This window comes from Brachyistius frenatus, unplaced genomic scaffold (assembly GCF_029030835.1).
Source record: "Brachyistius frenatus isolate BFR_SWC_R1_liver_20210118 unplaced genomic scaffold, ASM2903083v1 Contig_261, whole genome shotgun sequence".
NCBI lineage: Eukaryota > Metazoa > Chordata > Actinopteri > Embiotocidae > Brachyistius > Brachyistius frenatus.
In genome coordinates this window covers 459,444-485,971 of record NW_027210860.1, presented here as the reverse complement: position 1 = coordinate 485,971, position 26,528 = coordinate 459,444, and the positions used below count along the sequence as shown (strand labels likewise).

General features: G+C 40.2%; 3 protein-coding genes and 1 long non-coding RNA gene across 4 annotated transcripts; 2 read left to right on the top strand and 2 right to left on the bottom strand.

Moving 5' to 3' along the window:
- Positions 1 to 11: 11 nt before the first annotated feature.
- LOC138634413 (uncharacterized) lies at positions 12 to 2,367 on the bottom strand. Its single transcript, XR_011311974.1, has 4 exons — positions 2,239 to 2,367; positions 1,779 to 2,123; positions 653 to 760; positions 12 to 528 (listed from the first exon to the last, which is right to left on the bottom strand). It is a non-coding gene; the product is annotated as an uncharacterized lncRNA (long non-coding RNA).
- A 1,162-nt stretch (positions 2,368 to 3,529) lies between these two features.
- Positions 3,530 to 6,557, bottom strand: arsia (arylsulfatase family, member Ia). The gene is made up of 2 exons (XM_069721327.1): positions 6,244 to 6,557; positions 3,530 to 5,048 (listed from the first exon to the last, which is right to left on the bottom strand). Exons 1-2 carry the CDS (start codon positions 6,555 to 6,557, stop codon positions 3,650 to 3,652), a joined length of 1,713 nt encoding a protein of 570 aa, XP_069577428.1. The 3' UTR covers positions 3,530 to 3,649.
- A 7,099-nt stretch (positions 6,558 to 13,656) lies between these two features.
- Positions 13,657 to 19,627, top strand: LOC138634414 (nucleolar and coiled-body phosphoprotein 1-like). The gene is made up of 12 exons (XM_069721324.1): positions 13,657 to 13,905; positions 14,800 to 14,852; positions 14,936 to 15,009; positions 15,409 to 15,506; positions 15,598 to 15,762; positions 15,883 to 15,987; positions 16,096 to 16,210; positions 16,317 to 16,381; positions 16,465 to 16,636; positions 17,290 to 18,591; positions 18,677 to 18,786; positions 18,897 to 19,627. The coding sequence occupies exons 1-12, from the start codon at positions 13,798 to 13,800 to the stop codon at positions 18,927 to 18,929; spliced, it is 2,400 nt and encodes a 799-aa protein (XP_069577425.1). The 5' UTR covers positions 13,657 to 13,797; the 3' UTR covers positions 18,930 to 19,627.
- Positions 19,628 to 20,347: 720 nt separating this feature from the next.
- Positions 20,348 to 25,636, top strand: tmco6 (transmembrane and coiled-coil domains 6). The gene is made up of 12 exons (XM_069721351.1): positions 20,348 to 20,545; positions 21,402 to 21,508; positions 21,579 to 21,691; positions 21,791 to 21,974; positions 22,083 to 22,187; positions 22,362 to 22,453; positions 22,579 to 22,695; positions 22,810 to 22,924; positions 24,001 to 24,181; positions 24,695 to 24,789; positions 24,953 to 25,120; positions 25,235 to 25,636. The coding sequence occupies exons 1-12, from the start codon at positions 20,452 to 20,454 to the stop codon at positions 25,382 to 25,384; spliced, it is 1,521 nt and encodes a 506-aa protein (XP_069577452.1). The 5' UTR covers positions 20,348 to 20,451; the 3' UTR covers positions 25,385 to 25,636.
- The last annotated feature ends 892 nt before the right edge of the window (positions 25,637 to 26,528 follow it).

The following is a 26,528-nucleotide window of genomic DNA, read 5'->3' as shown; positions in this document are numbered from 1 at the left end:
TTTGTCTGTTTTAATAATAATTTAACTTTATTTCATGCAGCCCCATCCATCACACTGCTGTATTTAATTTATAGCAAAAATATTTTCAACATGTAAAACATCCAGATGCAATGAAATGTTTGAAAATCAAAAAATATTATATCTAATTACAAATTCACTCTTTTATTATTGTTTAACTACAAGCAGATCAAAGATTTACATTGATTTACACCACATTTTTGTGATAAGTGACTTCAAAAATATGGTTACACAGCTGCTACTGTTTTAAGATCAGATCGTGTAAATTTCACCACTGTCACAACTCTGTTTTTTAAATCAAAATCTATTTTAAGACTATACAACATTTAAAAAAAAAAAATTAAAAAAAAGTCCACAAGCTTTCTCAGCTCCCCACACATACTAAATGTTCTATTTGCTGTTGGGTTTTTGAGTCCGCGGTTCAGTATCCATCGGTGATAACGGCCCTCAGTTCATAGTTCATTCAAGTCCAAACTCAAACTGAAGATTTATATTCTTATATACTTGACCCTGCACAAAACACAAGACAGTACAAAAAAAACATTTTCACCAACATATTACAGTATTTACTGAGTCTAGATCATCATTAATGATTGACCTTTTCTTGATCAGGAGTAGGCATGTGAAGTGTTACCTGACTTCTTACTACGCTTGACTTTCCTGCACACACAGCAACATGACACCAGTATCAGGAGAGCACCCACTCCGGCACAGACTGGGATCAGGATGGTCAAAATGTTTTCTGAGGAAACAGACCACAATGATAATTATAAGCACTTACTTGTTATTGTCTGCATACTTAAACTCATGCAGACAATGACATGACTTTAATCAGAAATCCCTGTAACTGTGTCAGCAACACTTTAGATCCACTTTAATTATGACACATAATTGTTATGTGAGGCAACATATTACAATTGCAAAATATATAACACATCCCGCAGTTTTTTCCTGCTACCACTATACAATAAAGATTCCAGTTGTTGCAAAGTGGCTACAAATATCAAGGAGCTCCATCTGGTCTATCATAGATGAAGCAAAAACATGAACCTACACCAAGCTGGATCAAAACATCAGAGAAATCAAACTGGAAATCTACAACTGTTGCTATGGTGCATACACTGCAGGGTGGACATAGAAAACAAAACACAACATTTAGCCAAACAGCCGAAACACTACAAATGTATGAAAGCTAGGGCAGGTTCAGACCAAAGGTGGTTAGTCAAAAAGGAAGCCTGAAAAAGCATCTCCTAAAGGTTTCTGTTGAACCGCAGCCAGTTCCTGTTACTGAACCACACCTAACACCCTCTCTTCACATCTTTCATCAGTGCAGAGTAAAGGTTGCACACATTTAGTAAATGTGTAAATGATCACTGACAAAAAAAGTCTACCTTTTAAGGGTATATTTTTGTTACAAGCAAAGGCATGAATTAGTTATATGTAGATTTGATCGTAATTATTAGTATCCTATATGTATAGAAGGGATAATGTCAATAGACTGGGCGTTGATATTTGGAAGATTTTGGAAGCAGGTACTTGTATGACTATAAAAGCTACAGCAGACTATTCCTTCTCATTGAACAATGAAAAAGTTGAACAACATTATAAAGTCTTTTCATCTATTGTCTCCATTATTCTTCTATCCTATGTTGTACAACTGGTACATTTTGTTTGGTACTTTCACTTCCACATGACAATTACATTTCTGATTAACTTCTTAATAACATATCAAAATATGAAGAACATGATTTAATACATACCTTTAACATCTAGTTTAAAATGTATGTTTTTCACAAGGACCCCATTTGGATCAAATGCCTCCCCGCTGTATTGACCTGAATCATTCCTCTCCACGTTTGTGATCTTGAGCGTCCCGTTGTTGATGAAAAACTCTGTTCTGTTCTTAAATGCGTCTTGTATCGTCACCTTTTCATTCTGCAGAGTGAACACGTTAATGAGTCCACTGGGAAGCTCCTTCTTACACCTCACCACATGGCTGCTGGCATTGGTCAACATTTGGATGTATACAGTTCCACCGAGGATAACAGAGCACAGGCAAGTGGACTCTGTGGCATTACATTTAGTATCAGCAATGGGAAGGAACGCTGAGGAAGATGCATTCAGGAGAACATGTAAGTAATCTTAAATTATTCACACTATTTGAATAGTAATACTAAATACAAAATGTTAAATTTAGTTTGCAAATGATGAAAATCTTACCACGACTTCCTCCTACTAACATTAAAAAAATAAGAAATTGTTCCATACTGCTGTCATCCAGAAGATAGTTTTACCTAAAAAAAAAAATTTAAATCAGAGAAATGATTAGTTAAATGTGGTTAAAACTATAAATCTCTGCCATGAACCTCAGCCCAAAGATTGTGACAGACACTCACAGGACACAGTAAATATGTGTCAGTACTGCTACCATATTTGCTGAAAAGCAGGAAATGGGCTGTCTCACTTCTCTTTGTCAGCACAAGTCTTTGGCAACATGTTGTAGTGAAGTATCTTAAGAATTGTGAGCATGTGAGCAAATCTTCTTTTTACCCCCACTGTGGAAATCCCATCTGTGAAACTGAATCAAGACGACGCTGTGTGACTATGGTAACAGTTTTAACATGTTTCAACCAGAGGTTGACGAACACCATGCACGGGTTTTTTTGTTTTGTGTACTTCCGCTATCCCTGCACAAAAAAATGGAAGTGAGAATTATAACTGCGAATGTAGGCTGAGCTGGTATAAGACATACTTATTATTAGATGCCCTACTATGCATCTCATGGCCAGGTAGTGTGGTACACTATTATCAGTTGATATTTTAAGAAACATCATATACATTTTTGAGGAATCTAAAAATGCTCTTGAAGCAGAACAACATTTCCTCTTACTAATCCCCTTGACAGCAATAATCTGGTAATAAACCCTTTTTAAATAGCTGGGACAAATGTCTAAATGTGCTTTGCTTCCAGCAAAGACCCTCAAGCTTAATTTAATTCTAAAGCTTTTGCATGGCAATGAGATTTTGCTAACAAGCCTCATCTAGTATTAGAGAGATCAGCCAACTGCATTATGAAAAACACAAAAGGAAAACTGGCAGAAAGTGAGTCAGATTTGGACAGGAACACAGTTCTATTAATCCTCTGTTTGAAAATGTGCAAATCAATGAATAGGAGAAGTTAAAAATGAGTCTGAATGAAAGAAACGACGCTTGTGACTATTGTCACATTGACACAGAGGTAGTCATTATTTGTATTAATCAAAATTATAAATGTTTCATAAGATTTGTCTTTGTCAAGTGCACAGATTTCAATTTTGTAAAACAAAAGCAAATATCTTCAAAGGGAGACAGTATGATGATAAAATATATTTGCTTGAATACATGTATCATCTTGTAAAATGGAATCAGCTCACATTTTGAGTTTATAATATTCAGTTTAGGGAGGCTCACATTTATAGTCCAATATACACAAAGAAGTTTAATAATCAATCAACCGACTAAATCAATCCGTTCTTCGGAACATACAACTGCAGCAACAGCTCAGTAACTGCAAGTTAAGAAACTGCAACTGTAAGGCTGAAAGTTGGTTCCTTTAGTGAAAACACATCTTCAAATGTCAACAAATATCTTTCTATATTCTGTTGGACATGATCCTTGTGTTGAGTCTCCTGAAAAATGACCTGCTTCTGGACAGCTTAAGCTTCTTCTTCCAATCCATGTTCTTTTTCTGATAAACACTGTCCCAGCTGTCCTCCTCCTCGTCTCCCACCCAGGGGACCCAGGCACCTCCATTCAAGTGGGGGTCAGCCCGTGGGTCCTCTGAGGGGTATCTTACTGGCACCGCAGTGCGGTTGTAGTACACCAGTCTGGCTAACAACTCTTTCACAACATCAGGTCTCTGCTCAGAAAGGTCGAAACGTTCATAGGGGTCCCCGGAGATGTTGAAAAGCCACACTGATTTGCGGGGCTCAGTGTGGCGCTCCAGGTTCCACCAGCCACCTGGGAAACCTGGCAGCATCTGTGGCGGGATCCAGTCTCCATAACCAGGGTCCCCTGTCAGGAGTTTCCAGTCTCCGGCTCGTATGGAGGCCTGAATGGCCGTATTCCAAATCCCATATCCTTTCTGCAGGGAACCGCTGCGTGCATGGTTATATAGAGGGTCAATGTTGTGGAGGACCTCCAATCTGGGCGACTCCTTCCCTTCACTGATGGCTTCCCAAACATTATAGCCATCGAGCCCCTCAGTCAGGGACTCATTGCCACCTGCTAATCCCACAAGTGTGGGGTACCAGTCTGTGATGTGTACCAGTGCTTTGCTCACCCTCCTCTTCTTCCGCAGGAGAGGGCTGTGGACAAAGCCCAGACCCCGGACGCCACCTTCCCAGTAGGTGCCTTTACGTCCTCTGAGCGGCCAATTACTGCCGCCAGACAAAGGCTGGCCGCCATTGTCAGTGGAGAAGATAATGACACTGTTTTGGTAGTATCCATATTTGCGGAGAGCATATGTTATATTACGAACCGCCTCATCTACAGCTGAAACCATTGCAGCATACTTCCTGCGTGCCAAATTTGCCAGGCCGCGGTATGGGTAGATATACTCCCGCGGAGACTGTAAGGGCGTGTGAACAGCTTGGAATGAGAGGAAGATGAACAGTGGCTGGGACTGAGGATCATGGGTCGCTAGGATCCTGCGGACTCGCTGCGTATACAGATGGGTGGAGTATTTACCACTCTGACCCCAGGCAACGGACTCCCCCTCGTGGAGGTCAAAGCCACACAGCCCTGGGCCGTCACAGGAGTCATAAGTGTAGTAGTTCACGCTGCCCGTTAAGGAGCCAAAGTAGGTGTCGAAGCCGCGGCGAGTGGGCAAACACTCCTTCTTGTAGAAGCCAAGATGCCACTTGCCTACCATGTGGGTGGAGTAGCCGAGCTCCTGTAGCCTCCGGGGAAGTGTGACCTGGTCAAAGGGCAGGCAGTTGGGTTGGCGCGGCCGGATGATGGAGTGCTGCAGACCCGTATGAATTTGGTACCTGTAGAGTTGAAGATTAAGAAAGCAGTCAGAAGGACAATTGTGTTATCAATGTTAATCAATCAACAGACTGAACAAGTAAGTGAAAGGACAAACACAAGAGAGGAGAGAGGGAGACTTTTCCTTCATCAACCAATGTGTGATGTTAGACATGAAGACATATCACATAACGAGCTGTGAACAAACATTTCATTCTCATAACCTGGACATCACTGATACTGACATTTTATGAAAGCCATTAGCGACAGAGGGGTACACACATGGTGCCCTTTAGCGTTGCAGAGGGAGGTCATGTGACGGAGTAGAAAGAGTGATAAAGTTTCTGCACAGGGAGGAGGTTGGAGGTGGCTGGATAGAACAAACACAATACATTCAGCCGGGAGAGCACTGTTAGAGTCAGTGAGGAAGCCAGAGTCAATATGTATTTCTTTTAAGTAATGTAATGTATTTATCTCATTATAAATGTTTTATACTTATCTTATTTTAACTCATACCATGATCTTTTCCTCAACCTAACCACGTGGTTTTTGGTGCCTATACCGACGGCAACTTCTCTGAGACGCCAACATGCTCTGACTAAACCTTTTGTAGACACTTTGTCTCTTTTCATAATGATATAACATTCAGAACACAAACAATAGGGTATAGGCTATAAAAGTAGGTATACTCCTTGTGACAACAGGGTTATTGGCAATAACAAGTAAAAAATGTCATGCTCAGAAATAATATTCAGATTGATGCTATAGGCTTAAAACAATTTAGATTTTCATACAACAAAATAAAAAAAATTGAAAAATTCAGGCTCCTCCAAATTAAGCTCTTTTTTTTCCAAGAACATGACAAGACTATACAACTGAAAAGTTGCTATAATTTACTGTCATTTACTCTTTTTTTTTTTTTAAATAAGGATTCATATCCCAAATCTGTCTATAGCCAATAAGTGTTGTTTGGGTTCTGCATATTTGCCCCATTCATTTTAATGTCATAGTTTACAAAAATAGTGTTATTGTCTTGAAAAATACATCCAATTTATTATTCAGACATTTGTGCAGCAAATTTTGCCAAAACTAAGTAGACATTTTTTATTTACGTGACTATGATTCTAGAAACAGAAAGCATTCAGTCAAAATTATTAAAAGCAATCTGGTCAACATAGAGAACAAAAAATAATCAAAGTGTGAGGACAAGCACTTTACCTGCCGGTGATAAGTTGACTTCTGGACGGGGTGCAGATGGGCTGGATGTAATAATTCTCCAGTTTCACTCCATCTGCTGCCAGTTTATCGAGCACCGGTGTCCTGATGTCTGAGCTGTGATAGCCGATGTCATTGAACCCCTGGTCGTCTGTCATGATGAAAATAATGTGAGGGGGTCGTGGGACAGGAGATCCTTCAATAAAAGTTTGGTCTGCCTCATTCTCCACCTGGTTAGGGCTCATCAGATCCCAGGTCAGGTACCCGAGGCTGAGCAGGCTCATCATAGAGAAACCAGTCAGAGCTGTCGTTGCCATGGTTTCTGTTCCTGTGTATCTCTCAGACTGGCTGGGATTTAGTATATTGTCACCAAATCATTGAGCAGTGCACCACACGGTGAAAAAAAATCTCCTCTCATCAGATGTTGCAGCTGACACTTTAAACGCTTGAATAGCAGTGAAGCAATACGAAACTTACTCAAAGAAAAGCAACACGTTCAGCATCCTCACTGACTCCAAACTGTTCCAGCCTCCTTTGAAAGCATTTCACTTTACCCACTGCTCTCAAAAACTCCGCCTATTTGCCTTGCCGCCTTGCTGAAATAACATCACCCTCCTCCACCACCACCAGAATACACACACAGATGTATTTCTACTACATCCAGGTGTTAATGGTGAGTTTACACCTCACAGTAGTGATACTTTTGCAAAATGTTGACATTACTCTGTAACATCCTTGATTTGATGATTCTCGTTTTCACATTTTGCTCAATTCAAGCAGCTAAAAGAATCTCATCATACACCCTCCTCTTCATGGTCATTTGATTTCAATAAACCACCCTGCCAACTTTACAAATTACAAGAAAGCAAGAAAAACACATCTTCCCCTGTAACTTAGTTGAAGCCATGGCTTACAGAAGGTCTACAGAAAAAGACCCGCACTCAAAAAAACACGGTGTGTGGGGGAAATTTGAGTCTCCGGGTGGCCGTGGGGCCCTACAGACACAACCACAGACACTGTTCACCTCTCCACTCCACAGCACTCACAAACACTCTCTTATTATTCCTGCTGTTTTATGAGGGCTTACTGCAGACCTGAGGAGAGAGACAGAGCAGACTTCCCAGACTCCAGATAACATCTCCAACCAGGCGTCAAAGAAGCACTTTACAAATCATCCTGCGGGTCAACAGAAAGCAGCAGGACTGCACAGCCTCAGCTACAGTGGAGGTATTACTCCACAGCATCTGGTCTGTCGTACTGCAGATTCACTTTGACTGGGAATCAGTCGAGGGCTGGGGGAACTGCACAAGGTAGAATTGTGGAAGGTAGAAATCAATTAATAAGCATACATATATTTACCAATTGCGAAGGAGGTAGTATAGATCAATAAGCTTTGGCGCGATTAATACTGAAATCTGATTCATAGATTGTATAGAAAAATAGACGTAGTCTCCAGCTCTGAATAGTGGTGCCAATACTGAAGTGTCTTAAAGTGCAATACCACCGACGCCCACTCGTGGCTGACTAAAAAACAACAACTCAGGATCCTGTAGACACCCATTCAAAAGGCTTCAAATTCTCTCATTAAATTATGAATCAATCAATTTTATTCTACAAGTGATTATGGTGTCATTAGCTAAATTAACTACTTCTGATCACTGTTGTGGTACTTCTAAATATAATTACTTAATAATTAGATATTATGCCTCATAAAGAGGTATATTTTGGGGCATGCCTGGTTTGATTGACAGGCTTGGGGTGCAGTCAGGTTTCTGGTTTTGCTCGGCAGGTGTAGTGTCCTCATGTTCTCAGTCAGATCCACCCCTTGATCCTCTCCAACTTGTCCAAATATGGCCACTTAAGCTCCAAAAATAACAAAATGGGGACAGCCAAAACGCCAGATTTGAGGCTTCAAAACAGCAGTTCATAAATCAGTGTGTGGCATAATGGTGGATTTACTTGATCAGACCTGAGTCCTTGTAGGTTAATGGACTATATACATCAGAACTGCCTCTTGGATGGTCGACCTGGTTTGGAAATCACTTCCTCCCTCCTTCTTACTTTCGATGTGACACTGCATGACATGACTGTGATAATTGAGGCTGTAAATCAGAACATATATTTCAATTTAAAACCTAGATCTTTTAAAACCCTCAAGGTCACTGAGGTGAAAACATCGCCTTAGTTGATGTGTTGAAGTCAGGAGTTGGTCAACATGCTGGAAACAACACACCTTGCAAATGTTGATATTGGGTCTTGTGGGCATGGAGGTCTCAGGGCAGCCAAAGGGAGAATGAGCCTCCCTTTAAGGGCATGAATGTGCGGCTGGGCAAACATGCACAGCCACAGTAAAGGCATCCTTGGAGCAGAGCTTCTGGGTTTAAGGCAGGTCAAGTCGGGAAGGTGGAGGGAAAAAATGATTGAGGTTCACCTGAAGTTTTACACCATCGTGTTTATTTATGTACTTTTCCTAGAGGGAGCGGCTAAGACATCTGAAAAAAAATCCAGAGATAATGATATACCAGTCATTTAAAGTCACAATAAAGTGTTAATGTTAACTCAGGCAACAAGAAAGAGCAGGATGGAGAGTCATTAATATCCCTGGGTGGCTTTAAGGAAAAAGAAAGATTCTTCAGGTCTTTGGGCAACCATACTTATGAGATGTGACTCATCTGTTTTCTGTTGGTCAGAGGTGTAACTGCCAGGTCAACAACAACTCTATTCACATTCAGCACCATAATGCAAATAGCACACACATACAGACACTCAGGACTCATACACACACAAATATTAGCATAAGCATGTACCCACGTACTGCTTTAAAGTCTAAAGAGATGTTGGTAGGTTCATACCACATTATAGCTCTCATTGCAAATTTACTCATATTGCCAAAATAATTCCGCCAAGAATTCAACCATCCACTAAGCAATGGTTTGATGATCGTATTTATGGAAAGAGTTACCTAACAATGCACTAAGAGTAGAATTTCAGCGACCCAAAAATGCTGAGTAAACATCACGCTTGGTTTCTGCAGGTTATTTTTGCAGTTATTTGTTTGTCTTAATTTATCTTGGGTACAGAGGCTGCGAATACAAAATATGTGAATTTCTTAATATTCTGGTAAACTGCAGATGTCTAACGCCGGTAATAGCATGATTCAATCACAGTCAGCGGTCATGTCATGTTGATGCTCTGCTTTAATGAATACCAGGTTGTTGTAGCTGTGACTCAGTGGAAATAAAGTGTGCTGATCACATTCTCATACTCTTATTCCACTCTTTTCATCTTTTCGTGTTAATGATTCCACCCCCCGCATCAAACACTGTCATAAATGTAAATGTAAAAGAAAAGTTTTTTCCACTTAAATCTGCCTCCGCAATGGCTACATACCATCAGGACTCTTTTGGAGTTAACGAATCCCTAAATAAACTTTTAAATCACAGACTTGTGCTGTGAACATCTGTAGTTTGTTTGTTAAAATGTTAATTACCCTCCTAATTTTTGAATTTATTTTCAATGAGGATGTGAACAAAGAGCCATGGAACATCATAAATTTAACCAACAACACTTCCTTTTTTCCACCTCTTAATTAAACGTCTATACATATAAAACAAATTAAATGTGTGGTTTCTTACAGCGGGAGTTCCTTCCTCAAGCTACAGAGACTCATTCATGAAGTTAGTGGATGGTACTCTTAGCTATTCCAAACCATATCAATGACCTTTCACCTCTTCTCTTGTTTCCGAGGTTCATTTTCAGATCAGTCTTAAGCTTCATGAACAGACATCAATAACAGATCCTCATTTGTGTTATTTGTTATAACCGAGTCATAAACTCCTAACTGGCACATACACATTCACAACATTTTCTCATTTCAACTTCCCTCTCCAAACAGGCTCTCAGCCTGCATCTGAGGAGCAGTGAAATGCAATAATGAGTTGAAAGGGAAGCAGAGACTGGGGGGTGCCGCTGCTCTGTGTTGGTCGGCACCAGATGTTGGCTTTGGCTAAAGAAAGAGGTGCTGTTACTGAATACGGCTGCTCCCCTTCACTGGGAACACTACCTCCTTTCTGATCAACACGGCCCTGCCAGTAAACCAGCACATTACTGCCCCTTTAACCCCAATTTTCTAATCTGCGTAAAACAGGATGAAAGTTTTTTTTTTTTTCCGGTGCGCCAACCCCGAGCCAAAACCTGTAGTGTGTTCAGCTTGTCGCCTCTCAACTATGTACAATAGTAGCCTTGTTTCAGCGTTTGCTCAACAACTTTTTTCATCTTTTATCAACCTTTCAACAACAGTTCATTCAATAAGGTGTAAATTTAGGGCCAAAGAAATTCTTCTTTTTATCTTGGTTCAGTTCTATTAAATCTTACAGTCTGCATTAGTGTAAATACCAAAAAATGACTGTCACAGAGTTACTGACCTTTGTCATTAAGGCAAAGAGGAGGCACTGAAGCAAAAAAAAAAAAAAAGTGGTTGACGATTTGAGTCCAGCTGACAAACTTTATATGTGGGGTTTACCATGTACCATGTTTACCTTTAACAGCCAGAACCTCCATTGTCAGTAGATCTGCAGAGCAAGAAACAAGTGTTTGTACACATTCAATGCTTCATATCTTTAAGTTGGTTTCTCTTATGTCTGCCAGTTTAACATCTACACATCAGGCTTTACCAGACGGGACACCACAGCCAGGTGAGACAGCGCTCGAGCACTGGCCTCAGCCCCTGACTGAAGATGTGTTTGCTCTTGTGGAGGGGCAGCAGCAGCTGGGCAGGAGAGCCAGACACAACACTTCATTACGACCTTCCTGTAACGCCACCTGGATTTGAGAGGGACCCAATGAAGTATCACTAAGGGGACTGTGTTTATGTGTATTTGTTGTTACTTTTGAATTAATGAATCAACCAGTCACACTTTTTTTTGTGTTTTACTTAAATCAGTTTTACTACGGCACCAGCGCTGACAGATTGTGACATGCAGATCTCACTGGCTGTAGTTGAAGGCAATTACCTGAAGAGTGAGCGCAGATGTGAGCTGCTAAACGTGTGGAATGTAAAGTAGATTTATTTCCTGTGAAACAGACTGCCATTTACAAGACTAACCTGTACAAATATCCCACACATTTTACAGCTACATGTCATCAAAGTCGAGGGAGATGTTCTACTGCTGTTTTCTTGAGCTTGAGGATGTAAAGTTTTTGGGTCCTCTCTGTTGCTGCTTCATTTCTGTTTCTCCAATAACTCTACTCTTTAAAACCTATTTTACACATATTAGTATGCATTTCAAAATATTGGGATATTTAGAGTAAAAGTGAGCTGCGGAAACATTACATTTCCCCTGTTTTACAAATTGTTTTTCTTTCTGAAACACTTGGTGGTCTTTCCCTTCAACACTGAGAATAGGAGCGGAGTCAGCCTCATAACCAGCTCGTTAGCCCAAACTAATGGTGCGTGTATGTGTGTGTCTGGGGTCGGGGAAGATGGCGAAATCAAGCTTGGTGAGACCCACTGAGTACTGACATTGAGTTTGGACGACACACTGCTTTCCTTTCCTGGTTTCCTCGATGAATGGGACTCTTTCAGATGTTTTGCTCCTGCTGACCCTGTGCTTACCCAACGCTCTCTTCTAGTTTGACCCAAGGTCTCTCCCAAAACCTGCTCCCTGGCAGCCGGCTGTGCCCAATCACTTTCAGTTTCCTCCCAAACCAACCAGACAAAAAAAAAAGAAGAAGTTACACTTTCAACCATATCCACCTCACACACAGGAGACTGAGCTTCCTGGCAGATTTTGAAACATTTCTGATTTGTCCATTCCATTGGATAGTTTGTGGGTTGTCTGGCTATGTGGATGGATGTTTTTCCAACATGAGGAGATTTAAAAGGAGAGCTGAGTCAAGAAATGTGGAGCCACAAGAGGAAGAGCCGAAATGTTAGCAAGGAGGGACACGAAGAGGAGGTTTATTTTAATACTTAAAGGATCATACTGGGGTTATTTCCTTAAGTATGAGCTTCTGGTCTAGTTTGGCATTGTCCTTTAATTTCAAAATTTGTGACATGTCAGCACAGCTGAAAATATGTCTGGTCTTGCTTTGATCTCCACAAAATGTGCCACCGTTCATTTTTGTACGGCTTGAGAGCGCTTTGACTGAGCGAGTCACAACCATGATGCCCGATTTCTCCATACACATACATCCACCAAATTTATATTTCTGATTATTCCTTTACCTCATTCATAGTCATTACTGTTAGTCATTGCTCCCTCAGAGGCCGTGATTACACTACCATCAGTGTATGTAGCCCATCTTTTAGATCCGATTGTGGCCGGAGGAGGCTATGGTTAGAGTTTTGAGGAAATTAACCAGTATTATTAATAACAGTACAACAACGACACCTAAGGAATTTCACCTAAAGAATAAGTTTTGCCCACACAGTATCAATAACTCAGAGGGCACTCAGGTTTGTTATACTGATTAGCAGGAGACGTGGTTGAATTCCAAACAAATATTCTTTATTATAATAAAATTAATATTCAACATAGTGGTTAGATAAAATAATATTTGAAGCACTAACTAGTAATAAAAGAGCCTTAACCTTAAAATTTATTTAAAGAGATGTTCAGGGCTGTGGCTTACCAGTGGAGAGGTGGACCGTTAAAGGTGAGGATCCCAAAAAGAGGAGGCACCCGATCACGTGTGCTCACACTCACACACTCTCACACTCTCACACTCTCACACACACACACACACACACACACACACACACACACACACACACACACACACACACACACACACACACACACACACACACACACACACACACACAGGAGGATTCAGAACCAGGGGTACACCAAACCACACAGCACACAAAAGGAGACACCACTACCGGGAGGCACCAACCCCAGACCTTGGGCCCTGCAGCTCCTACAAAGACAGTGAACAGAATTAACAAGGCTCCACTTAACAGAAAGAAAAATAAGCAAATGAGAAAAAAAAAAACTAAGCAGACCGTCCAGCACACCCTCGGCTGTTAAAGGGTGAACTGCAGGTCTGCAACTTAACATAAACCACAAAATAAACAACACAAAGCAATATTAGCTTGATTAAACTAAATATTATTTGAAAAAAAAAAGTGTTAATTGCCAGGCTTAATCAGCCAAATAAAGTAAACTGAAAGGAAATAAACCTGTGGCTATAAATCAGAAACACAATAGAAAACAAAACAGAGACTACATGGATCAAGTTAGCTGATCATTCAGGTGGGATGATCAAATATAAAGCACTGAGATGGTTTATATCAGTAATAGAAGGCTTTATTTGAATGATAGCTATCAGTACTTTGCATGGGGTTGGATAGACTTATAGAACTACAACTCCCATGGTGCATTGCGACGGTAAACAGAACTGCATCCTGAGTTCATAGTTTAACACGTTAAACATGTGGGGCTCAGTTGCAGTTATTCTTTTCATAATGAGACTGTAGTTTTAATACAAAAAAAATAATACTCCTTTCGGAAGTCCGGCGTGTTGAAAAGTCGCCTTCTCGGTCTGTCGAACATGTCTGTGAACGTATCGCAGCGCGAGCTGATCCAGCTGATCTACCGCCATTTGAAGGAGCATGGTTTCCACTCAGCTGCAGATGAGCTACAGAGGCACAGCTCACAGGTCACAGCACACACAAACACACACAGCTGTATACAGTGACTGACAGAGACCATCAGTGTGCAACTGTGACTGCTTGAGTTTAGGACAGTGTTTCAAATGCCGCGCAACAATGTTTGTTTTGAAACATGCTACTAACCAGCTGATCAGGAACCTGCGAAGTTCCTGTAGCTTTGTTGTTCTGTGCAGTAACAGACTCTGTTTACCCACTGATGAACTGTTTCAAAGTAAACTTGAATCAAGGTTTTTTTTTGTTTTTTTTTTCAATGTGCGTTCATTTGTGGTTGGAAAAGTGGCTGCTGCTTCAGTGACTCCCTTTTGTAACAAATGGTCAACGACACAACATTTACAGTATGCAGGATACATTTGCTTCACACATTGGCTATTTCGTGTGCCGTTCAAACTGTACAAAAAATGAAATGAAACAAATAAAGGTACTTCAAATTAAAATGTAGTTCAATGTGAGTGTGCGACTGTATAAACTGAGTTGGCAGTAGCTTTAGTTTATGGTCAGTTGCAGTTTACATTAATGGTTCCCAAACTGAGGGGCAGGTTCCCCTGTAGGTCTCAGAGCAGGGTGCCGGATATAACCATGGTAAAAAAAAATTGTTTTAAAAAGTGATGTTAAACTGAAGCTAAATAGAAGTTTTTATACATTTTGACTTTGACCGAAATATGTAACTAACATCATTATTATTATTTGTTGCATGTTTTTACACCATTGTTTCACCTTTTCTTTTCCTGACAGAAAAAGTCCAAATTTGTGCTATGAAAACCACTCTATGAATCGATACCAAGATTAAGATAATGTCACATTGTTGTGAGGTCTGCCGTACTTAATAAACTTCGTAATCCATGTACAGTATATCGTAATATTTTGATGTTAATTGTCTGCAGGGAGAGACAAACATATCGCCATCATTACTGGATATCTACAGTTCATGGTTGAAGTGAGTGTGATTTCTCATTTCTTTTCAGAAATTAAACACTAATTGTTTAAACACTAATTAACTATTGTTTTTGTTCCTGACAGTGACTCTAAGAAGAAAAGGCAGCCTGTCTCAGCCAAACCCTCTAAGTCAGGAGGAAGAAGGACTCCGACTAAAGGTACGATGTCTTCAACCAAAGTTGAAGCTGGGTCTGAACAACTTGGAGGCACTTCTAGGATATAATGTGATAATCTGGTGCCAGGATAACTTGGCAGACGATTTCTATTACTTCTCGGTCCCAGCTTGCCTCCAGCTTATTTTAGGCTGACTTAATTTTTTTCTTCTGTGTATCATTTTATCTCCCTGGTCCATCTTTTATATCATTTCTTAAGGATTTTTGGTGTACATGTCATTTAATGCTGCTCGAACTTGTCTTTTATGCAGAACTACTGCTGATAAATCTCTGTTTATGCTTATAAAACACTTCTTCTGCAGGGTTTTTAGGTATTTGGAAAGACATTTTAAATGTGCTTTATCTCTTTTTTCCATTTTCCACTTGGACCCAATGCTGCACCAGCCACAAAAATCCAAACTCCAACCACCTCCAATCAGAATCAAGACGAGGGTGTCAGCGACTCAGACAGCGAGGAACTGAGTCAGAGTCTCCTGCCGCAGGTGAAATAGAGAACAGAACCTAAATATCACTAACAAGAATAAGTGGTGAATGGCCTGAATTATTAACAGACTTTTTTTGTTGGTATTACAGACTCCTTTGTCTCCTAGTAAAAAGTCTGCTCCTGTGACCCCAGCTAAACCAGCAGCAGCATCTCCAAACAAGAGGAAAACATTGCGCCCAGTCACACCTGCAACTGCAGCACCAGGAGATTCAAGTGAAACCACTGACATATCAGAGAATGAAGAAATAACACTGGTAGGACAGTGCACTTATCTCCAGGACCTGCTTCATATCTCTTTAAGGAGTTACTAAGAATACACTGCTTTTCTTTATTATTGATGATTGTTTTTGTCTGATTTTCATTGCTACTGATAGACTTCAGCATCAAAACTGGCACTCCTGAAGCAACTTGGCATCCAACTCAAGAAAAGTCAAAAAAGCACCAAGGGCACAGGCAGCAAAGGTCAAGCCTCGGTTAAGGTCTGTATCAGGATCTAATTGACCCCTTAATCTCTATTTTGATGTTTTATTTTGTCCTTATTTCCTTTACCACACAAATAATCTTCATTTTCTTCATTTCATGTGAAGCTTAATAAACCAAAGGCTGTGAAGACTAAAGCTGGTGCCACCTCGCCTCAGGTTAAAACTACCAAGAAGAAAAGCAGCATCACACCTGAGCAGGAAGTGACAGCTTCTCCTGCTGGTACGTCTGATTTATGTCGACAGCAGCAATCTTTGAGGCTGTAGAAAGAGCAGTGGTGGAGTACTAGAGTACGTTCTAACCAATTGTTTGCACTTTTTATGTCTAGCAAACTCGACCACACCAGAGAAGAAGAAGGAGAAACTTGCAAAAAAGCCAGATGCACAAAAGAAGGTGAGTTTTTATTTAGTTTTCAAACCTTAATGTGGCAGTTCTCAAACTTTACCAGGCATACTCTTCTGGGGTTTTTTTTTCAGTCCATTGCAGCAAAAAGGAAAAAAAGGGAAGGGAAATCTGAAGAAAATGTCAGTGCAAAGAAATCAAGGACCCAAACAAAAGACAAGATTGTGTCTGCTGGTGGAGACGATTCAGACTCTGACAGCAGTCTAGATATAGAGAAATGGAAGAAAATGGTCCTGCAGATGACAGGTAAGTGTGTGTGTCTGTGTGTGTGTGTGTGGAGTCAAGTAATGTGCTGGAAACCACATTATGGCCTTATACTGTTCTCTCTCTCTCTACAACTAGTGTTTGGTTTGATATGCTCCCTGTATAGATATGAGGGGCTCATTTTCATGTAACAAAAACACAATGATTCTCAGTTTGACGTGTTTGTACACAAATCAAACAATTATTAAGACTATTATATTCCATGTCTGGCAATAGATCGCATTAAATCATACACTTTACTGCTGTTATTTTTAAAGACTCAAACAGCTCAGACAGTCAGATTTACAGCAGGACTGTAGGTAAGAGGAAAAGTGTTGAGTGAGTGTTGTGTTTTTGGGAGGTTTCCATGTTGGAAAGTGACAGCTTGCAGTTGTGGAGAAAGTTAAGAGGTGTGGAAATGATTCGTGATGAAACGACAGGGAGAGACGTTTTATTTCACTTTGAGGGAGAAAGACAGGCACCAGACAGGACAGCACCAGACAGGACAGCACCACCCACGAACAACCTCACCACGGAAACAGTGATTTCATATAAACAGAGCTGTGTACAGTCTGCCATTGATGTTTTCTTTTGAACATTTGTGCCACTAAGCCACAATTTGTTCAATGTCCTCACCGTGTTTTCTCTGTCCACAGACGTTGACATAGCCAAGATGGACACCATCAATGCTATGGACTCCACAGCACCCCAACCCAAAAAGAGAGTCAGAAAACCCCGGGCTAAGCCTCCAGCAAAGACTAACACTCCCGTTCGAAAAAGTAATGGGACCGTTCAAAAGAATGCAAAGACAGACGAGAAAGCTGTGACGAACACACCAACAAGGAAAAGCACACCTAAGAAGAGCAGAACAAAAAATAATGCAACTGTGACCTCTTCTGGCACCGTGAGCCAAGAACAAATCCTCAACGCTGTAGAGGTAAACCCACCCGCAATCACTCTGTCCCCTTCAAAACAGACTCAATCAAAAGAGAAAAGGGAAACTGTAACTCCCAGTGAAGAAACAACTGATACAACGACACCCGAGCCAAAGAAGAAGAAAAAGAAGAAGGAAAAGCAGGCGAGTGAAGGCGAGGTGGAAGGGAATTCAAATGAGATGGCTGAAGATGTAAAACATAATCCCAGTAAAGAGAAGAAGAAGAAAAGTAACGTCACAGGGCAGGAGTGTGTTTATATACCTGTGGAGAAGACAAAAGGAACAAAGGGAGATAGTGAAAGCAAAGAGAGTCAAGAAGACATGAAGGAGAAGAATAAAAGTGGGAGCGCTGATAATGACAACAGTTTAGAGCCAGTAGTGCAAGAAAAGAAGGCCAAGAAGAAAAAAAAGCAGAAACCCAATTGTGAGGAAAATTCATCAAACACAGCAGAAGAAAAGAAAGTAAAGAAGAAGAAAAAGACAGTCGATGTTGAGGAGAATTCAGAACAAAGAGCTGACGAAGTACTCGAAAATACAGAGCTGATAGAAAAGGATGAAAAAACAGCTGACAGTGAGGAAAACTCAAAGCAACAAGTTAAAGAAAAGAAAGTAAAGAAGAAGAAAAAGACAGTTGATATTGAGGGGAATTCAGTGCAGGTTGCTGAAGAAGTAAAAGAAAATGCAGACAACAAAGTCGAAGAAAAGGAAGAAAATTCCGAGCAGATAGCCAAAGAAAAGAAAATAAAGAAGAAGAAAAAGGAGAGTGTTTGCAGTGAGGAAAATCCAGAGCAAGTGGTTCAAGAAAATAAAGCGAAGAAGAAGAAAAGGAAGCATCCTGATGAGGAAAATTCAGAGCAGGCAGCTGAAGAAAATCAAACGACAACAAAGACATCAGCGAGCAGCAAGAAAGAGGAAACGTCCAAGCAGATAACTGAAATGAGGAAGAAAAAGAAGGATTTTTCTGATGACACAGAGCCTCCAACCAACCTGGAGACAACAAGTCCTCCAACAGAGAAGAAAAAAAGTGAGTAAATATATTACTGAAATCATGGCGAAAAGGAAGTTTGAATGTTTTTTTTGTAAGTTTGTTAAATTTGTCTTTTCCTCAGAGAAAAGAAAATTGAAATCAGCTGAGGTCCCAGAAACACCTGCAGGCTCGGTCCAAGATGCCACAACAACACAAGCCATCCACGCAGCCTCCAGTGACACACACAAAAAGGTACGCAACACTGCAGTATTCACCAGATCAACATTGTTGTTGGATAAAATATCAAATGCGAAAACAAGTCTGATCAATTTTGATGTTATTTTTTCCGTAATCCTCCACAGAAAAAGAAATCCTCCCAGAGCCACGAGTCATGAGAAGGTTTGAATTTTCATCCCTGCAGAACCAGGAGGTGAAGACAACACATGGTGTCTATTCTGTTTCTAATCATGTCGTAGTGGTTAGAAGGATCGCTTAAAACTATGGACAAACTGACGTTTGTATTTTCCTATGTTTTTTTTATCTCTTTTATTAGTTTCATGTGCGATGTCAGAGCTGCCTGTTTTTTACTTAATGATTTTTATGGTATGTGCCACTTGTAGTCAGCATGTAAAGTGAGTTTAGATGTTTACATAAATGATTGTTTAATGTGTCAGTCTTGATTGAATGGAGAAATGTTTCATTCACTCACACTCTCTTTCAATATCAGGAGTTTGTCCCGTGATAGTCGTAAACTAATTCAGTTCTCTGGACCCACATCTAAAATTTGTATGCTGATTTAAAACATGTAATGATATGAAACAGTCTGATTATATAGTTTATCCTTCCCTTTATGCATTCTCAATGTACGGCGTGTTTACTGCTCTGCCAGCGGTTTTGTATTTGGTAAAAAAAAAAAAAAAAAGATTTTGTAAGAAAAAAGACACTCATGTTTTTGACCAGCTTTTTATTTATTCGGAGTCAGATTTTGGTATTGGGCGAACAACAAAGTTTTAAATGTTTGATGAAACTTATATTTTATATTGTACATTATGGTTTTAATAGACATTAAACACCACAGGGGTTGTTTTTTTTTATGGTCTGCATCTGTCTGAAATGTTGCATCTGGTGTCATGGAAAGAGCATGAATGTGCAGTATACAGCTGTTTGTTGAAGTACTGCAGCACACCTGGAATACACACTTTGAGCATGCGGCTCGTTTCTAAGGTTGCGTAACAACTACAGAGGCGAGTTTACATCCAGTTAATAATGTAGCCAATGTATTTTAATCACATTAATTTAATAGTTAACAATATAATTATGCTATTTTTCACACATTTTCTGGATTAGTCATCTAAAGTGGTATAGTCCAATTTCAGTCACAACAGTTCACTGCAAATATTTCACATTAAAGGGCTTGTTAAGAAATTAAGAGTTTGTGTCTACTGAAACGCCAGAGGGCTTTTAATTTGAAACACAAACAGGAAGTTATGGGTGTGAGTAATGTGGAAACAGGGCAAGCAGTAGTTGATCAAACTGAGGTTTCTAGTTGACATTGTGAATCAATCAATAGACCTTAAATGTCAATACCGTTCTATTTTGTTTATATTGGCTCTCCTGCATGACACACTTTAGAGTTTATTAAATCTTCAAGAACTTAAAAAATTTACCTGAATTCCAATTGAATCGCGAGAACTGCGCAACTGTATGTCATGGGACAGAGGCAGAGTTCATGGAGTCAAGTGTGGTGTCTGTTGGGTGTGTCCGCTAGATGGCGCTGCTGCAGCTGGAGAAAGTCGGACTAGAAACGCCGAAGAAGAGTACAAACGTCCATGGAGGCTCCTGTCACAGCAACAATACTGTGAGATGAAATGAGCGGCGGACACTTTACTCTTTTCACTTAAAGTTATCGATCATCAAATGTGGAGGTTAAACAAAGTTCGTCACAAAGCTGGTCGACAGCAGGGCGACAGCTTGGAGGAGCTCCGGTTGAAGAGGCGAGAGCAGGAGAGAGGTGAGTTGTTCAAACGTCAAAACGCGTTTGTCTGCGACGTTACTGTGTGTTTATGTAAACCAATACGTTATATAATAAATCTATTTCACTAATTAACAACCTAATCTTCGCTCTGTAACGACGCACCACTAGCGGTAACAGATTGTGTGGGAAAGAGGCTGCAGCATGTAAGATCATTTACAAGGAAAAAAAAAAAAAAACTGCAAACTTCACCTGTTATTTGATCATATCAACGTTTATTTTATTTATTTATTTTATTTTATATTTACCACGAACCTCACGTAGTCACTTAACGAAGTATCACGCAAGGCAGGAGCAGTCTGCGCACGTACTAAGTCGATGACGAACATACGACATAAAAAAAGCTGTATCGTTTTCTACATATCACAAGAACTACATCTTCATCCGTGTGAAGTTTGACCTGTTGTTGTGTCTGATAACTCCATAAACATTGGTAAATACAGATGCTGCTTTCAGTCATTACATTATTCAGTACAGAAGCATAACCAAGTAGCTGAACGTTTTGAGTATTAAAAGCGGGTAACATTTCTTTCATATAAGTTTAATACATTAGTTAATATGAAATCATCTTGTGATGTTGTGGTCCCTAATAAATACAATTATTAGTAGAAAAGAGTAGATATTTCTAAGGCCAAACCAGAATGTGGCCATTTTACAGCATTGTTTCCATAATAATAGTTGAAGCATCAAGTCATTATTTTTACATCAGTAATTCCTCCAGCTTCTGTGTTTCCTTACAGTGAAGCTGAGTTCAGGGCCTGTAGTCCACATGGCAGCTCTGTCTGACGCCTGAAGCGTAAAGTGTTGTGATGTTTGTCCGTGTTTATTGTTATAGCACTGAGACAGGCCCGCAGAGACAGACAGCTTGTGAGCAAGAGACTCCTGCTGACTGAAGATGAGGAGCAGCCAGAAGTCACCATGGACACAACCCCAGGAGGACAGGTGAGTGGCACATGTTGTGTTCAATCATTTTTTTTGGTAATTGTTTTGGCTAATTTGTATATTTCTCTAGGACGTGGTCAATCTGTTCCACAAACTTCAACACAGCGGGCCCGAGAAGGAGGCCCACCTGAAAGCCTTGAGTAAAGCTCTGCGCGATCCATCGGCGCAGCTCACCTTCATCAAGTATGGCGGTGACATCAAATGAGTTTAAATGGCATTAATACTATGACTTCTGTTTCTCGTTGGTCATATCTGAGTCTGGGAATCTGTCTGTCCTCTCAGGCAGGAGAACAGCATGCATCTGCTGGTCGGTCTCCTCACCGGCTCTAATGCTCAGTGCCGTCTGCAGGCCGTTCGGTGTCTTCATGAGCTGTCTCACTCTCCCCACACCGAAGTGGCACCAGCCTGTCTGCCTGCCACCCCCTACCTGCTCACCTATCTGTCCGGCCCGAGCACCAAGTTCACAGTGAGCAGCCATTCATACCAGGCTGTGTGTGTGATATTATCACCTGCAGTGGTTTTGCAGAAGGTTTTTTTTAACTTTCCATGTGTCTCTGTGTTGATATGTACACAGGAGCTGTGTCTCTACACACTAGGTAACATATGCCCAGAAAGTGAGGTCGTAAGAGAGAAGCTCCTCGCTCAGGGAATCATCCCAGCTCTGGCCACCTGTATGGAGGTAAACTAACTAGGTCTTCAACACCTCAGCTTTAATAGAGGCACACTGACGTCCTCGCGGTGCCTCGTGAATATCAATTTTATAAAATCTTTGCGACTGAATTATAATGAATTCCCCACAAAGCGTTAAACTGGTGCTACACCATGTAACACGTATGTTAATATGTCTGTCCAGAACCAGAGACATAACCTTGCAGTAGTGGAAGCTGTGGGGTTCACCCTCTCTCAGCTTCTCCAGACCAAAGACGCAGTAGAGAAAATAATCCCGTAAGTACGCTGTTAAAGCACCGGTTCCTCTCTTCAGTCTCTCTGAAAAAAAACATATTCTGGGAGGCGTCGCTCACGTGTACCACTGTTGTAAGTCGTGTTGTGGTCTTCCTCTGTGTCTGCAGGATGGTCCTGGCCTCCAACTTACCTTCACACCTGTTATCCGTTCTGACTCCAGACCCAAAGTTTGGCCTGGCGCCTGCTATCGAGTGTGCGTGGTGTCTTCACTACCTCATATGCAGGTGAGAGCTGCAGGATATTCTCAGCGAGTGTCAACAGTTTTTATTTTAAACATATTTAATGCCTCCATGATTCACTGATCATAACAATAACCATCTCTCTTCTGCCTTCACCAGCATTGAGGATACCAGAGAGCTGTTGGCTGTAGGGGCCCTGTTGCAGTGCAGTTCCCTGTTAGTGTCACTAGGCGGTGCTGTGGCTGAAGGAAACAAAGACGACGGAATGGAGCTGGTAAGATGTGATTCAAATACACTATTAAGTTTGTTTTTCTTTGGCAGACTTCTCTTGTTTTGTTTGTTTGTTTTTAATTAAGAAATAGCACTAAGTTTTAATAATTATTTCTCACTATTCAAGTACTCTTTTATTTTAGTTCATAGTAATATGACAATCAATGTAAAGAGACCTGAAAGACCCATCACAATTTTTTGTATCACTATTTCATAACTATTATTCATTCAAAAAGAGTCAGAGTTATGTTTACTTTGTTTGTTAATGCAGTTGCATGGCTTTTCTGCTTGGTGCGTCCAAAGATGCCTCAACATCAGAGGTTTGTCAGCTGAATTATGAAATTAATCAGCTGAGTTGTTGAAAACAAATCAGCCCAGAAATGAATGACCAAATACTGAAGTTGTCAGAATTATCACATGTATTTGTTAGTTTCCTCCATAAAATGAATTAAAGTTTGTTTGTGTTTGTGTTTCCTCCAATAACTTGAGTGCAATACCAATTGACAAAGTGGAATACACAATTACCGTAATGAATTGTGGAGAATAATTTTAAATGTATATTGTAGTGTGTTAGGATTCTCCCAGGATGCTCTGAGTTAATGTGTTTTCAGTTTTCTGCCCTAAACACCACAGATGTTATGTGGCGAACAGTGTTAGTGTTAGTGGTTTTCACTACTCTACTGTGTTTCTTTAGTTCTGCATCTTACTGTAAGAAAGCACTCGGCACCGTGAGTGACGTGGGTGGGGTGTGATTGTAAACGTCCTCTTGTGTATATTTGGGTTGTTTGTGAAATGTGAATGGTATGCTCAGCACACCACATCCTGGAGTTGTGCGGTTTACAAGACACAGGATCTGCACTGAAATAAGGGTTCATCTCTCTGCCTGATATTTACCACTAAGCATCCTTGACCTGTTACAATATATTAATTGAATGTTTTTATATATATTATGAAAGGCGGGAGAAGAATCTCGAAACTCAAATTGTTATGTAAGGTACACATCAGTTGTAATCCTGAGATCAAAGTAAAATTAACCAGTATATATGGATCACAAAAAAAGTTTTAACGTGTCCTCTCTAGCTTGTCTATCCTCTGCTGAGGTGTGTGGGAAACCTCCTGTCCTCCTGTCCAGCGGAGGACCTCGGCACACAAACGGGTGACGTTCATCTAGTGGCGGCTCTGTGTGCTCTCATTCGGGCCTACCTGCACACTCAGCCAGCCTTGGCCAGAGAGACTACCTGGGTCCTCAACAACCTCACAGGTTTGTGTCAGTCACCTCTGATCTCTGCTGAACCTTAAACACACACATCTCTGCAACTATTTTACCTTTTAAATTGAGCCAGATTTGGGACATGCACAGACTGGGGTTAGAGACAGTTCACACCAGCAGGCATTATTAAGACTGGAGGCCCACACAGGTGTCACTGCACACTTGATCATTGTTGATTCATATTCTTTAGATTCTATTTTCAGCGATGGGTCACAGCGCATTTGTGCAACAACATTTTTTTAATTGTTTTTTTTGTAAATAAAACTTTTTTTATTTTTTTACATGAGTTTGGGTTTTTTAGGGGATCAACATCTAGCTGATTTTCCATAGTTTGGAAAATCAATAATATTCTACTATTTATCAAAAATGTCCTTTGGAGGCATATTCAATTGTTGTAGAAACTTGTATATCTGTGCACATCTGAGATTTGATGTTCTGTACTTATCAGGGGTTTCTGTGTATAATGTAATGTATCCCGTTGTGTTTCCATTGCTCTCTGTTCAGCTCACTCAGATGAATTCTGCTCTGCTCTGTTGACTCTCAACTTGGTCCCAGGACTGATCCAGCTGCTGCCTTTCTCTCAGGGCATTAATACTATGGTCAGTGCAAGCTACATTTTAATATTATCGTTTGTACTTCACAGTCAAAGTGACTCATGTTGATGGACTTTGTGTCACTCTGCTTTGGTTGAACCATGAACTTTTTATTTCACGCTTCTTGTCCCTCTCATCTCACTGATCTTTGCTTGTTTGTTCTCCTTAGACTCTCAGGGTTCTAGCAAATATCGCCTACAAGAAAAAGGAGTTCTGTCTCCGGCTGGCGCAGCTGGGACTGCTGTCTGCACTCTGTGCCACACTTAAAATGGTCGACCAAGAAGTGGTGACCCTGAGTCTGGACATCCTGTTCATGCTGGTAGTTAGTGGTGAACAGGTGAGCAAGACCACCTTTATTATTGAAAACAAACTCTGATTCAGTTTTGTTCGAGCTGCTGTATCTGTAACAACTTTTGCCAGGGTCAGATGATGAGGCTCTCTTTTTCCTCAGGTGTCAGAGGAGTTTGTGAGGCAGGATGGGCTTTCACTGTTAGAAGCCATCCAGTACAACAGTGAAGGAGAGATGAGGCGAAGGGCAACATACCTCCTGGAGCAACGCTTACTGTCCCACCAACAAGACTTAACAGCAACGCTGAGTTAGTTTGTTGTCTTTGTTGAAGCGGCAGTAGTTTAGTTTTAAAACATGAATGGTATCTAATGTCACGAGGAAACATCTGAGGATACAGAACAGCTAGTTTATATTTTCACTTCAACTTTAGACCTTGTGCTGATGGGCAGACACTGTTTTGTATTTAAAGTTAGATTTTGTATAACTTTAAAATACGATGCAATATTGATACAGTTGGTTATGTTTGTGTTTTTCTGAAGGTATTTTAAATTCATGAAGATTTATTTTTTTCATCCTTAAACTCAATAACTAGTAAAAGTAAAATACTTTTACATAAAATTGAATCATAGTTCTTTCTTGTGAGACACTGAAGAAGACGTAGGTGAATTTCTGCTCATTAAAGTTGACATCAGCAGCTGGAACATCTGCTGTACATCTGTACATACAGAAGGAGTTTTTGCTCTGTGTGTGACTATAAACATGTAAATGAAGGTAATGGCAAAGAACTGTTTTTTTTAGTGTTGATAACAGATTGTAAAAATTTATTAAATTGCATTTTTATCAATAAATCATTGATATTCTGTGTGTGCATTCAATAAATTATGAAATAATATCATCGCTAAAATGAGACTTATTGGAGAAATATTCTGACTGAGAATATTTCAGTTTTATCCTTTGGTTTAGTTTACTGACAGAATATATTTATTTGTATTTATATGATACAGTACATCAGGCTTTGTTGAATGACAGAGATTTAATTTGGAACTAAAAAGATTCATGTGAAAATGGATTAATTAATCGTGACAGTGCTCTATCAATCTTTTCAACTTAAACACTTGGAACAGTTGGTGATCCGTGTAATCAGAGCAAAAGGTGCAAATTACACCTTTAAAACTTTAATTAATCTGTGGACTGTTGTTATTCATTCATGGTTCAAATTTACTTATAATATTTACATAGTTAATAACAGTTTAAACAAGACAGTAGGGGATAAATCAAGAATAGTCCTAAGAAGAAAGATGAAAAAGGTTTAATCTGAAGTACAAACTAGAAAAATGGTGGCGATGCTTTGACCTGGTGAGATCAACAGATGCTGATTTCAGTGAAGATGGTTTTGACTCCATTTAATTGTTTTGTCATAAAAACGGGCCTCCGTCTGGATATCAACACAGATATC